The sequence below is a fragment of the Pinus tabuliformis genome, chromosome 7 (assembly GCF_031772625.1).
Source record: "Pinus tabuliformis cultivar Carrire ecotype Pingquan chromosome 7, CPIR1, whole genome shotgun sequence".
Taxonomy (NCBI): Eukaryota; Viridiplantae; Streptophyta; class Pinopsida; order Pinales; family Pinaceae; genus Pinus; species Pinus tabuliformis.
In genome coordinates, this window is record NC_142293.1 from 1,748,827,563 (window position 1) to 1,748,840,359 (window position 12,797).

The window sequence follows — 12,797 nt, forward strand, 5'->3', positions numbered from 1 at the left end:
GCATGACTGGAAGAAATGCATAATGACATATATAATGAGATATCTCGAAAACATGATCGAAGAATATCTTATACAAAGAGAAATTGTACAACTAGGGCCCTTACTTCTTCATAGGGGTCACTCACTATTCATATGGTGAGGGTTTGATGCTCTAAAGAATCTAACTAAGGTAAGTAGAGAGTTGCTGAGCTAGTTGTGGGGTCAATGATCCAATGGAACGTCCCGGTAGATCTGATGCATCCCCTTCACTGCAGAACTGGGAAGATCCATAGAATCTTGGAATCTATATAATAGAGGTAGGTGTAGTATCCCATTTTCACACTTAGATCAGCAATAAATCCTGGGAATACCTACCAACACTGCCAGTAGGAAAAGAAAGCAACTATTGTGAAATTGAATCAAAGTGTGCTTACTCAAACGAAATTAGAAGGGGCTACATGGAGCGATTAGACTGTAGGTGGTTGTAAAGACTTTGATGCTAGCATGGATTCCTCTTGTTGCCTACGTTTGATGTAAGCATTGCCTTGCATGCGGGAGTAGCGGCTGAAGGAAAATGGTGGAGAGATGCGAAGATCAGCCAAGGTGCGAACTCTGGAGATGGCAATGAATGTTAATCCTTTTTGGTCTATGTTTCCAATGTCCACTGTCGCCTTTGGTAATGTCATCCCTTGTGATTTATGTATTGTCAAACCCCATGCCATTCGAAGGGGAAGTTTCCTGTGAGAGCCTCGTGTTATTGGGGGAATTGCAACATAAGATGGGTTCAAGGCATCCCATGGCGGGCCTTTGTATTGGAAGAAGTCAACAACAACAAATGATGGTAATTGAGGGGGTTTTGATCCAGGTGCATAGAAAATGGAAACTACTTTTCCAAGTGCTTCATTTACAAGACCTGCTTCAACCCACAAGTTACATGTGAGGAAAACCTGTTGTTCATTGCAAATAAGAACTTTTGCATCCAATTGTTCATCATCTTCGTGTGTACCAGTAGGATGGTGGTTCCTTTTCTCTGCGTAGCATCGTGCAATTGGCATGTTCAATTTTTTGAGCATTTGTTTGTTATGCAATGCGACAACTAGGTTGGTTGGATATAGGTGGATTGCATTGTCGAATTCCTGTTGCTCATCGTTTGACAAAAAGGAATTTGTCCTTGACATGAGAAGGTTCCAATATTCGATTGTTGGTGTTGCATTTCTGAGATTCGTGAGCAATTGGTGGAATGCAATTTGAAGAGGGTCGGTCCCCTGTTGACGAAAGATTGTAGTTAGTGTGACGACCATGTCAAAGGTGCGCCAAAGGGCATTGTCGCGCGATGTCCCAACATACATCGGGATGTCCTTCACAGGAGGTAGTTGCCCAAGATCACCAACAAGTATGATAGACCGATTGTCAAAAGGGACATTCTGATAGGAAGGAAATACCTCCCTTAAACGATCGTCTATGTGTGAAAGAAGTTTAGGCCCAATAAAGCTCATTTCATCAATTAAAATGTATTTGACGTGACAATTTTTTTCTTGGAGATGCAGAAGTGGTTGGCCCTCAAGAGGATGCATTGAGACTAAAGGAATGTGAAGGGAAGAATGGATTGTAAGTGCCTTTATGTTAAACGTTGCAACACCTATTGGAGCGAGTAGGAGCAATGGACTTGAATTGGGAGCAGATTCAACAAGAAATGTATCTCTTAGGCAATCAATTAAATGAGACTTCCCTGTGCCAGCAGTACCTTGGATCAACATTCTAAGTGGAGGAATGGAGGAAGTGGTCCTAAAGTGGGTAAGGACAATGGTGAAAGAAACTTGTTGGGTGGGTGATAGTGAGGTGAGCAAGTGGGGAACTGGAGTGGGGCTAGAATGGATTTGGGTGGATGAGCGACTAAAGTCTATAAAATGTATGGTTGTCTCTTACAAAGGGAGAGAGATGGTAGTATGGGCCCAATTGTGGTTAGAGTCAAAGTCACGATGTCCAAGCATGTCAAGGTCATCAATTTGCATGTTGTTTCCAAGGTGTAGCTGAGAAAGGAATTGCCATTCATCGATGTCTATGGATTCATGGGGGTTGGGCACATCATTAGTGGAGGTGTCACCAGAGCTAGGGGAAGGGGGGGTTTCAGGGGCTCGATGAACATGCCATGGAACATATGCATATCTTTTTTGTTCCCAATGTGAAATGATTGTTGCATCAGTGGAGCCAATGTCTGATGGGAGTGTGCAGAAAGGGAAGTATAGAAGTAGTTCACTCCAGCAGAAAGAAGCGTAGGATGCATTAGTAGGAGAAGGGATCGAGGAATAGCAAGGGAGGACATGAACAATCTTGCAAGTATTTATTTGTTTCCATTGGTAATGTTTTCGGCGAGCAGAGAAGGACCACGAACATGCAGCCTAAAGAAGAGTTAGTGTTTCAAGCGAAGGAGGTCTATTCATGTATGATACAATGAAGTTTGGTATTGGGAAGGGGGAACCTAGACCATGAGAAACACATCGAAAAACAATTAACATTGAGGGAAATTAATGAGCAGCTGGAAAGTGAAAGGGGTAGTTTTTGTAGCATGTGGCATGTTTCCTGTGCGCCGATGTCCCTATCTACAACTGTTTCTATTAAAAAATTTCGAACAAGAGTAATAACAGGTGCTTCGAGGTGAATAGCTTGCAAGACACGTGACAACATTTGCCGATAACTTTTTGCTTTTGTCTATGGCTTCACTGCATATTTCGCGATGTAGCGGAGAACAACATGTCAAGACAAAATAGGTTGGTAATCGATGTTTTCTCTCCATATGGATAAAATGGCAGAGTTGTGTTCATTTAACTTGTCCTCATTATGAGCTGGGAAATATTTCTTTCGTCCACTCTCATCAATCATCAAAGAGTAGGTGGCATTCAAATCCCATGGAACTCCATAGCGACAAACAAAAGTAGGACCTTTTCTGCGAAGACATAAAGAGGGCTGGCATTTTGTAGGTCGTTGAATGCAATTAAGAAGATCCTCATAGTCCTGAAGGTGAGAGGATTCATGGGTCATGCTCTGTAGATATGTGTACATAAGGTGCACGTTGTTCAGCAGGCCGAGGATTCCAAGCAGAAATGTGTTCATCGAAATATGACTTCACTCTATCCACCGTGCCTTGGTCATCCCAATCAAGGTTGTCCATATCAGGTGTGTTTTCTAGCCAAAGGAAACCATGTATGTGTGCGGAGCCCCTATGTTTCCACTCATACCTGCAAATATGAGAAAGGAAATTTTGTGAGGCGAGTGTACATCTAGGAAAAAAAACAAAAAAGGAGAAGGATGGTCAGGCAAAAACCTGCACCAGAAGTCCTTTGCATGGAAACCTTTTTGCAAGACCTCTTCAAGGAAGATTGTGAATCGACAATGAATGTACTACATTGCAAGATGTGGATTGTTGATTATATTGTTGAATTTCCATCGAGACAACTCCGATGAATCCGAGGGGGGGGCTATCAGACATGACCATGTGCATGTCATGCCATTTGGTGTCAGTTGCACTAAGGGTGAAGAAGAAAGTAGGGCTACCTATTTGTATGATCATATTAGTGAGTTCACCTCTACGTTTGTTCCAGAATGAGCGTGTCCCTCTAAGGCCTGACCTGAAGCGCATAATCTGGTCAGGAACCATGGAATCAGGCATGTCATCGAGGCATGCACGAAGGTCTGCAACGGTCATTGGAAAGCCCTCTTCAAGGTTTCTTTTCATGAAAACAGCAATAGTTGCTTGACTACGATGCCACAACATAAGATTGTACAAGTAATACCAGAATCTTGGATGTTGGGAAAAGCGGTTATCATAGTAGCATATGAGGTGAACAACATATTCTTTCATTTCAACTTTTCTAAGACATGGTTGACCAATCATGGAAACCCCTGTGGGGAAGAGTGTGGGGAATGCCATAGCAAACAGGCCTTCTGTGGTATATTCATTGATAGCAGAGCAGGAAACAGAGGGCCATGAAAGTGAAGTAGTGGAATTAGGATGGGGAGAGTGCAGGTAGTTGGATATTTCTTCAAGCTCAGTATGGGAATTTGGGAGTGCTGATACAAAAGAGGATGGTTGGAGGTTTGTTGGGGTGGGTTGTGTAGGAATGTTATCATCAAAAGTAGGGAAGGCAAGTCATGGTTCAGGAGAGGAGGGGGTAATGCGACGGATGAGAGAAGACATATCGGTAGGGTGAGTCGGCAAGGCAGATATTGCAGCTTGGTCCAGATGGACATCCTTGTAGTAGGGATCATGGGCTAGTTTGTACTCTAAAGCTGAAAGAACATGTGTCCTGCTAACAATGAAATCATATGTTTTGTGGTCAGAGCCATGTCTAGTAACAACGACGATGTCCAATTTGGAAACCAAGTGTGGCAAAATGTTGGCGATCGTAGTGATGTCTTAGGGGAAACAAATAGTATGACCAATGTATTTGTATTGTCCACCTCGTGCATGGGTGACTTGCAAGATTGGGCTGACACGTGATATGAGAATTTCCTCTATTTGTGTTAGAGCAACAAGGACAAACGATTGGTTGCCAGGGTCCATGTTGTTTGCAAGTGAGAAGCAGTGGGTGGATTTTGTAGTTTCACATCGAGAGCAACAAAGCTTACTATGTAAGAATTTTGTTTTCATATTTGGGTATGTTTATTTGCATATGGAGCAGACATGCAAGGGAGAGAGGTCATCTATCCTTCACGAAATTGGTGGTGTGCATGATAAAGGGCAGGGTTGAGCAAAATATCGAGATGGGAGGGTGAAGCAAGATGAGTCGATGGTGGGGTGTGCTATGTATATGGAGAATAAGTGCTAGTGAATGGAGAAAGTTGAAGGGTAGGTACAGTTGGAGGAGGTAATGTTGAAGGACATGGGTTTCCAAGTGAATCTTCGAGATGTTGGGGAAGAGAAACATTACACAAGGGTATACCTAGAAACATTTGGTTGTTTAAATAAGCTTTATATTTGAGTCATCTTTGTTTGTTGGAGACGTATTTATTCTGTGCATAAAGGAGTCTCTTGCGAACATTTCTTGAGGGGTTTGCAGAAGACATTGGCATGTCCATCCTGATACAAATATGGGGACACAAGTATTAGTGAATATAGGAGATGGGAAACAGTAGTCTTGAGCACAAAGATAAAGTACATAGCCCCCAAAACCAAGAACTTCATTACTGGTTATATTTTCGAAATAGTGCCTTTTAGCTTATAAAGTAGATGTGTCTTTTGATAAAGCAACTGCAGTTAATTGGTTAAAAAAACCTTTTTATAATAGATTTTATGTTTCTTTGACATTACGCACTAATGTCGTGCCATTGAAATTTTGTTGTTGAAATCAATCTTATTTCAACGAAGTATTTTTTGTGGTGACCGATAACTATTTATCATTGATTTACCAAATAGATTTAAGGTAAGGAAACAACAATCATTCATAAAAAGCCAATGTTTGTATTTAGTTGCACAAAGAACACTTTGAAAGGATGCAAACATTCTATTTTGTTTAGAAGGAAGAAGAAAAAAGCATATATACTCCATGTAAAGGTAAAATATGGAGAATTATGCAAAGGTGGAAGGTGCAACATGTAACATAGGTGTATACACATAAATGAGAGAAGTACAATGATGAAGTGAAGAGAAGAAGAGGGTGGCAGGGGATGAAACGATAATGAATGGAAAATCATATAGAAGTTGTTGTTTACACTTTAGCATGGCATGGGGAAAAGAAAATGAGTTTCAAAGGCAGCGAACAACTGAAGTAGTAGACATTCTTTCGATATCTTGGAGGAGTACGGAACATGCAAAGCCATAGTTGATTTCCTCTTAATTGATTAACACAAACTTCAAACGGTCGACACCATTGAAGCTATCTGTTTTCACAAACATTGCGAAGAGGAAAGGACACCATAAAACCCTTGCATGAACCTCATAGATAACATCGGGATCACTGGAGAGTATGAACGAGCCTTTTGCTTGGACACCCATGAATTCAATTGCAGCATCATCAAAATCAGTAACATTTTCTAGTAGGCCTATGTGGTCATGCATTTCAAATTTCAACACATAACAATACTGACATTCCAGGAAGTCCCCAATAGATTTTTTGTAGTGCCACATTCCATTTGAGCAGTTGACAACTTCTTTCATGGATTTAATGTCATCAGATGAGAGAGGGAATGCAAGGAAGTAGAAATCTTACATGTCAATAGAGGTGATGGTTCCACTAATAGAGAACCATGTTTCTTTTCCGGCGGGATGCGAGTCTATGAGGTCGACAATTGTACATTGTGGGTGGCGGCACTTGGAAGACCCCAAGAATTTTATACTTAATGATGGTGAAGAGGCCAAGCGACCTCTTTGATCAAACCATGACTGGAGCTACTCAGTCTCTGGAATGTCGGGATCTAGCACGAGGCTAGTGGTCGAGATAGTCCCGACAATTCTTCCATTAAATTCGGCTATGTGGCCGCCTTTGATTACAAGCACAGTTGAAGCACCAGAAGAGGCAAGTTCAACAAGTTTCTTGCCTACGGTGTCGCAATGATCCCCCCATAGGGTGACATCGATACTATACCCAGACATCTCTTCCAAGCTGAGAGTTTTTTCTGGGTGTTCTAGAGCCATCTCTATGACAAATGGTGGAAGTTGGAGAAGTGGACCTGACAATGCTAATGATGTCAAAAATTAAGCTGAGGTTTGTAGATCTGATTTCATCTATAGATTTAAAATGGAAATGGTGGAAAGGAATTGTTGAAACATCATCTAGGGAAGGTTCAACAGTGGAAGTTGCAGAGAGCGAGACTTCCCATTTTCTATTGAGATGGTTGTAATTTGTGTTTGTTGGTTTCACTATGACATTTGAAACCATGTAAATCTGCCCAATTTGGACAAGGTCATGCAAGGAATCTGCCAAATCACTGAAGGCAGAGAGATGGATTACATCATTGGCAGAATCAATGAGGTCAAATCCAAAGACCTTTCTGGAGGCTCGAGCATTGTTGTACGAGCGAATGACTATTTTTCCAAGGACCCTACCCTGGATCGACCATTGTTTATGGTAGGGGCTTAGCGCCATGAATGGAATGGAAACAACAGAGTAGAGGACAATTGAGTTGATGATGAAGGAGAATTTTGTGTCGAAGTATCAGTATACACGGCGGGGCCATGTGACATTGAACAACGCGGCTGTTATGTGGACGGTTGTACAATTTGAAGAAGGGTCGGGTCCCCAATCAAAGGTGCATGACATTCAAGAACTTCGAGTTTAATAACTTGAAGAGTCCTGAAAAGAAGGAAAGAAAGATAAAAGCAGCACGCCATTAGTCAGTGACAATGGCGTAGAGAGGGAAGGAACAAAAACATGATGGATATGGTGAAGAGTGAACATACACATAGTTTTGCAAAAAAGTGCAAGTGACTTCTTTGAGAATGACAACTGACCCCAACTCGAGGGCACCAGAGATGACATGGCCATTGTAAGCAAATGGAAGCAAAGTTTTGTGCTGAGAGGTACCATTGGAGAGGGAAATTTGGTAGCGTTGGGATGTTGTCTTTGTGGAAGCAAGAAGGGCGAGTTCAACTATTTGGAGCGATGGTTGGATCCCTGTAGAGCCAACCAACAACAAAGTGATGGAATTCGTTGTCAAGGTAACTTCCATGATGAGGAGCAAAGGAGGTGTTCTGAAAGGTGAAAGCGCATGAAATGTTGTCAACATTGGAAAAGAAACGGAAATAAAGCAGCAAGCACAAATGAAAGAAGAACGATTCACAATCTAGATTGCTGCCAATAGTGAAAGGTAACGAGAAAAACAATTTGAAATGTCTAAGCATAGAAAGTTGGCTCTCTATATATGATGTTTCAGAAACTCTACAGGGGGGTGTTTTGCACGTCGTGACAATGCAGATATTATTTTAAGCTATATATGCAGTATGAAAACATTGATACTTGCCATTTGAGTGTACAAGGCGATATGGTTAGCAGGTTTTTGATTCTCACCTGCTTGTGAATGAAATTCTGGGATAGTTATCCGGTTGAAGGAAGCAGCATGACGTGCAGCACCAACAACAAGAGCAATAGTAATAGCAAGAGACCAGCAATAGCAGAGAAACAACAACAAAAACTGCAACTCAAAAAAGCAGTAGAATAGTGCGAGGTGAACATGCTAAATAGAGCACACGACCATCTACCAAGTAAGTAGAGGGAGCAATAAATGAGATTTAGGACATGTGACAGAGATCGTGGGGCTACCAATCACAAAGACAATGAGAGAGATGCTCATCCGAGCGAGAGTAAAGTGAGAATAAATGCACATAGTCGGGTCATTAATTAGATTATTGAATAGAAGAGGCCTTGACGCCAAGATGCGTGGATAGGTTTGAAACCTTAATCAAAGAGTAATGTGACATATTGATTAAGTATATAGGGAGTTTATGGGCTTTGAAACTTTCACAAGAGAAGAATCCTTTTGGAAACATTGGAAGCGAAAAGTTTGTTCCAGCATATCAATGTGCTTTGTTTCAATAAATGCGTATCATAAAGTGGACAGGGCATAATAGATATCAACTTCGTGTGAGCAAGAACAAAGCGAAAATAAATGGAGATAGTTGGTCCATTAATTAGATTAATAAATGGAATAGTCGCCGAGACCAAGATGCATGTATAGGTTTTAAGTTGGAATCGTTAAACAATGCGGCATATTGATTAAACATATATCAAATTTTTTGCGTATTGAAACCTTGACATTAGAATAAATATTTTGAAATCTCCGAAAGAAAAAGTTTGATTCATCCTATTAATGTGGTTCTGCACAAGGGCATAAAACATACGATCTTTGTACGAGGGAGAATAAAATGACAGTAAATGCACATAGTCGGTTAATCACGCTTAATTAATGAATAAAATAGACAGTGAAAGCAAGATACGTGCATAGACAGTGGATCTTATCGGAGCTCGTATTGCAAAAGTTGCGATAAGGGGCGGATGCGATTTTACATTTAAGTTTGATATGATAAAACAACTGGGTTTGCATATTCTCCTATATAACTCTAGCAATTTTTCTATTCCATTAAATTATTTTCGATTACTATATCGGGTCCGAAACCAAATCGACAATCAGAGGATTAAGCCATATCGGCGATTTAACATATGTGGCATTTCAAAAAATTCAATATGACAGTGGATGTGATATTTCAATTGCCTGGCATGTAGTTGGAGGTCCATATCACATATCGACAATCGACGAATCAGAGAGGTGACAAATTTCAAATTTTGCGATATTGCAAAGTTGCGATATAAAAGTACTGAGAATGTTATACCGTCGAGGAAATGATGAAACAAAATAACGAAGGATTTTCATTGCAAAACCAGACATGGACATGCCTTTTCTCTCTCTTCCAAATGGACATGTGGTATGATTGGTTCCAATAAGGGACACATGGTGGACAGATATTGGTTTCGATAAATCCATATGGCATATGATGTCAACATGGTGTGGCGGGACGGTGGACATGTGGCAAGCAATTTCGGCATTTTCAGGGCCCCAAGGGGGGGAAAAAGGGTAACACGTGTCACCAAATACAAGGCAGTGAATGACGTAATGGACGGTACATCAATGTTCGGAGGTTGATGCATCTTGTTGCATCAAAGTAAAATCTTGGATTGAAATCCTCTGATTAAGGGGCTTCGATATGGGGGTTGGCCCATAGTCACAAAGAAGGAAAGACGTGAGGCTGAGAACCAAGGGCGATTGCAATCGCTGATTGCATATCAATGTTTTGCAACATGTGCCATTTCAAAAGTTCCAATAGAGGGGCTCCGATATTGGGTTGGCACGCAGTTATTAAGACTCAAAGAACCTTGGGCTTAAAGCATTTAAGAAAGGAAAATAACACCCATTGTGATATGCGATATTGTCAAAGCATATTTGTGGTTGGAGGTCCATAGCATATAACTCCGATATAACTCTAGCAGATTCACTATTCCATTAAATTATTTTCGATTACTATATCGGGTCCAGAAGGAAATCAACAATCAGAGAATTAAGTCATATCGACGATTTAACATATGTGGCATTTCAAAAAAAATGATATGACAGTCAATGTGATATTTTGATTTCCCTGTGTTGTAACATTATTTGGTTTTGATAAGTTAGTATATTAGTAAAAAATAATTTTAAAATGTTAAGTTAGGATATGGATGCAAAAGAAAGAAAAGTTAAAATGTTAGGCCAATTTAATGTTTTATATGCATCCATATCAAATATCAAATGTGATTTTCATGTGCAAAAGCAAAAAGGCAAGGGGTAAAGGTTTCACGCTAAAGTTTTATATATCAATTAATTTTGGTATCAATTCTTATTCCTAAGTTTAAAACCCCCAAATCATCACTCCGCTCATATTATCCTCCACTCACTTATGCCTAAGGTTCTAACACCCATTTCATATATTGCAAATATCCCTCTATGCATTAAATCATTCTCGTTGGCCCCACTGGTTGTCCCGTCCTATCATGATAATTCTCCGCCACCTCTCACCATCTCTGCCCATCTCCCAAGATATGATGGCCCATGTTATATTCCCCCCCCCCCCACCATCCGAACTTTACCTGGGGGTCCGAAATGGGCGGTATACGAAACCACGCCCTCCCCTACGTGTCAACACCAGAGCTTTTTAGACCCTCCTCGGGTGAAACCACTAACCACTCTCCCCCCCCGAAAAGTTGTTTCCCTTACTGTCGATACCATTCTCCTACCCATTGCGCTCCCGCCACTCACCTTCCGCCACATTCTTTCCCTGTTAAATCCACCAATCACCTCCACTCCCTCTAGAATTAACTCATTAAGCAATTAATTGTTTAGTCGTTAATCCAACGGACCCGCGCCACCTCCAACAGAAAAACCAGATTGATTATATAAACCTCCCTTTCTCTTGTGAACAGGTTACTGAATTCATGCATTATCACTGTTATTAATTTGTTATAGGTTTGCTAGACTAAAACTTCAACTTTTTCACTTGCCAGTGACATTGTTTTCTTAATCATTTTCAGCCTACTGCTTCTGTTCTTTCCTCCAAAACCTGACTCCTCTTTGCGTATTCAAACTTCCAATTCTATTTTCACTAGTGTCCTTACCTTTATTAAAAAATGCCTCCAAAGGACAAAGGACCAGAGGAACCTGTTAATCCTCTGATCTATCCTCCCATAGATTTTCATCACATACCTTTGGCTGACAGAGACTTTAAAATCCATGAAACTCTCTGCGAATTGGACCTCTTTGAGATGTATTGCTGGCTTGAGGACAAATACATTGACAAATCTGATGACATTCAGTTGTGGGAGTCCAATTTACCCCACTATATTTTTCCTCGTACCCACAGCACCCCAGAGTTTGTTAGGAAGTGCCATGCATCTTATTTACCAAGCCAAAGGGCCATCATTACCCCCACTAGAGAAATTCTCTTTACTATTACTCCTCAGGCCATAGACCAGATGATGCAAGCCCCCACAGTAGAGAATGCCACCCCCTTTTCCTATGAAGCACTTGTTGAGTTATACCAGAAATTAGACTTTTCCAAGAGGGCCCAAACTCTTGAGTTGTTCTTGACACAAGATGCCCCATTGCCAAAGAAAAATCCTCCCTATCCCTCCTCTATTTTCCCTGAGAGAGCCAAACAAATTATCACAGTTGTCTCCTACCTCCTTGGCTACTACTCTGATTAATGGGTAGCTGAGGCCATCATAGGATTTATGTCCATTTTCTTTGTTGATTCTAAACCCTCCATTGTGTTTAACTTCAGCCAATTTCTTGCAGAGTCAATTCATTAGCAGCTTATCAAATTCCCAACTCGGGAGGTATTCAAGTATTCTTTTGTACTATTTTATGTTCTTATACTTTTAGGGAGACAACATCAACCTTTCCTTGCAAAATTTGGATGCACAGGGGAACCAACAGTCATTTATCTTTTGGACTACTCTGGTGATGAAGGAACAAAAGGAATATACATATAAATAGTTTATAAAAATGTTTGTTCATCCAACAATCAGCCTTCTGAACAACAAGATAGAACCAAGGATCAATGAGGAAATCAGAAAGGCATTGTAGCTATCAGACCAAGTTCAAACAAGGGATTGGTACCTCTACCAAAACCATACAGAATTGAGGATATTTGGGTGTGATCTTGCACCTTACGAGTTGCCTAAATTCCTCCCAATGAGGATTTTTTCCCAAGAGTACATAAGGCAGATGCTAAATATGGATGAAATCCACTTTGTTGCTGCCAAGAAGAAGTCCTAGTTTAAAATCAAAATGCAGATTGGGCCTTTCATTTGCAACACAAGAGCAACAGGGGAAGGAGCAGACAAACTACTAAAGGAAATGCAGTTCAGCCTAAGCTTTATCGAGCCATATGATCCATTAGGGATCATTTCTAAATTAAGAGTAGAAACCAAATCTACTCCTTATTTTCACACCGCCAGACCAGAGATAGAGAAGTACAAAAATCAGTTATAATGGGTTTAGAATACCCTACAAGACGCAGAAGAGAAAATGGTTTCATCCTCTACAGTACAAACTCCTACCATGTAGGAGAAAACAACTAAGAGAAGCAAAGAAGAAGAGTCCCATTCAGGGACTGACATTTTCAGTGAAGGATTCAAGATCATGTATAGAAAGAAGGCCAAGCTTAGTTCCAAACTAAGCCTTAGAAAAGATTCAGAGTAGGAAATCACTATCACCACTAATGAGCCATTTGTTTCCTCATTAATGGGTGATCAGACCAAACAGTCTCCTGCTACCACCGTGACTTCATAACAGCA

At 40.7% G+C, this 12,797-nt stretch overlaps 1 protein-coding gene across 1 annotated transcript; it reads right to left on the reverse strand.

Moving 5' to 3' along the window:
* Positions 1-446: 446 nt before the first annotated feature.
* On the reverse strand, positions 447-1,475 carry LOC149255332 (uncharacterized). The gene has a single exon (XM_089455011.1). The coding sequence runs from the start codon at positions 1,473-1,475 to the stop codon at positions 447-449; it is 1,029 nt and encodes a 342-aa protein (XP_089311137.1).
* Positions 1,476-12,797: the final 11,322 nt, after the last annotated feature.

Excerpts from the sequence above, each read along its gene's own strand:
- LOC149255332 (XM_089455011.1), bottom strand. The coding sequence starts at position 1,475 with ATGAGCTTTATTGGGCCTAAACTTCTTTCACACATAGACGATCGTTTA.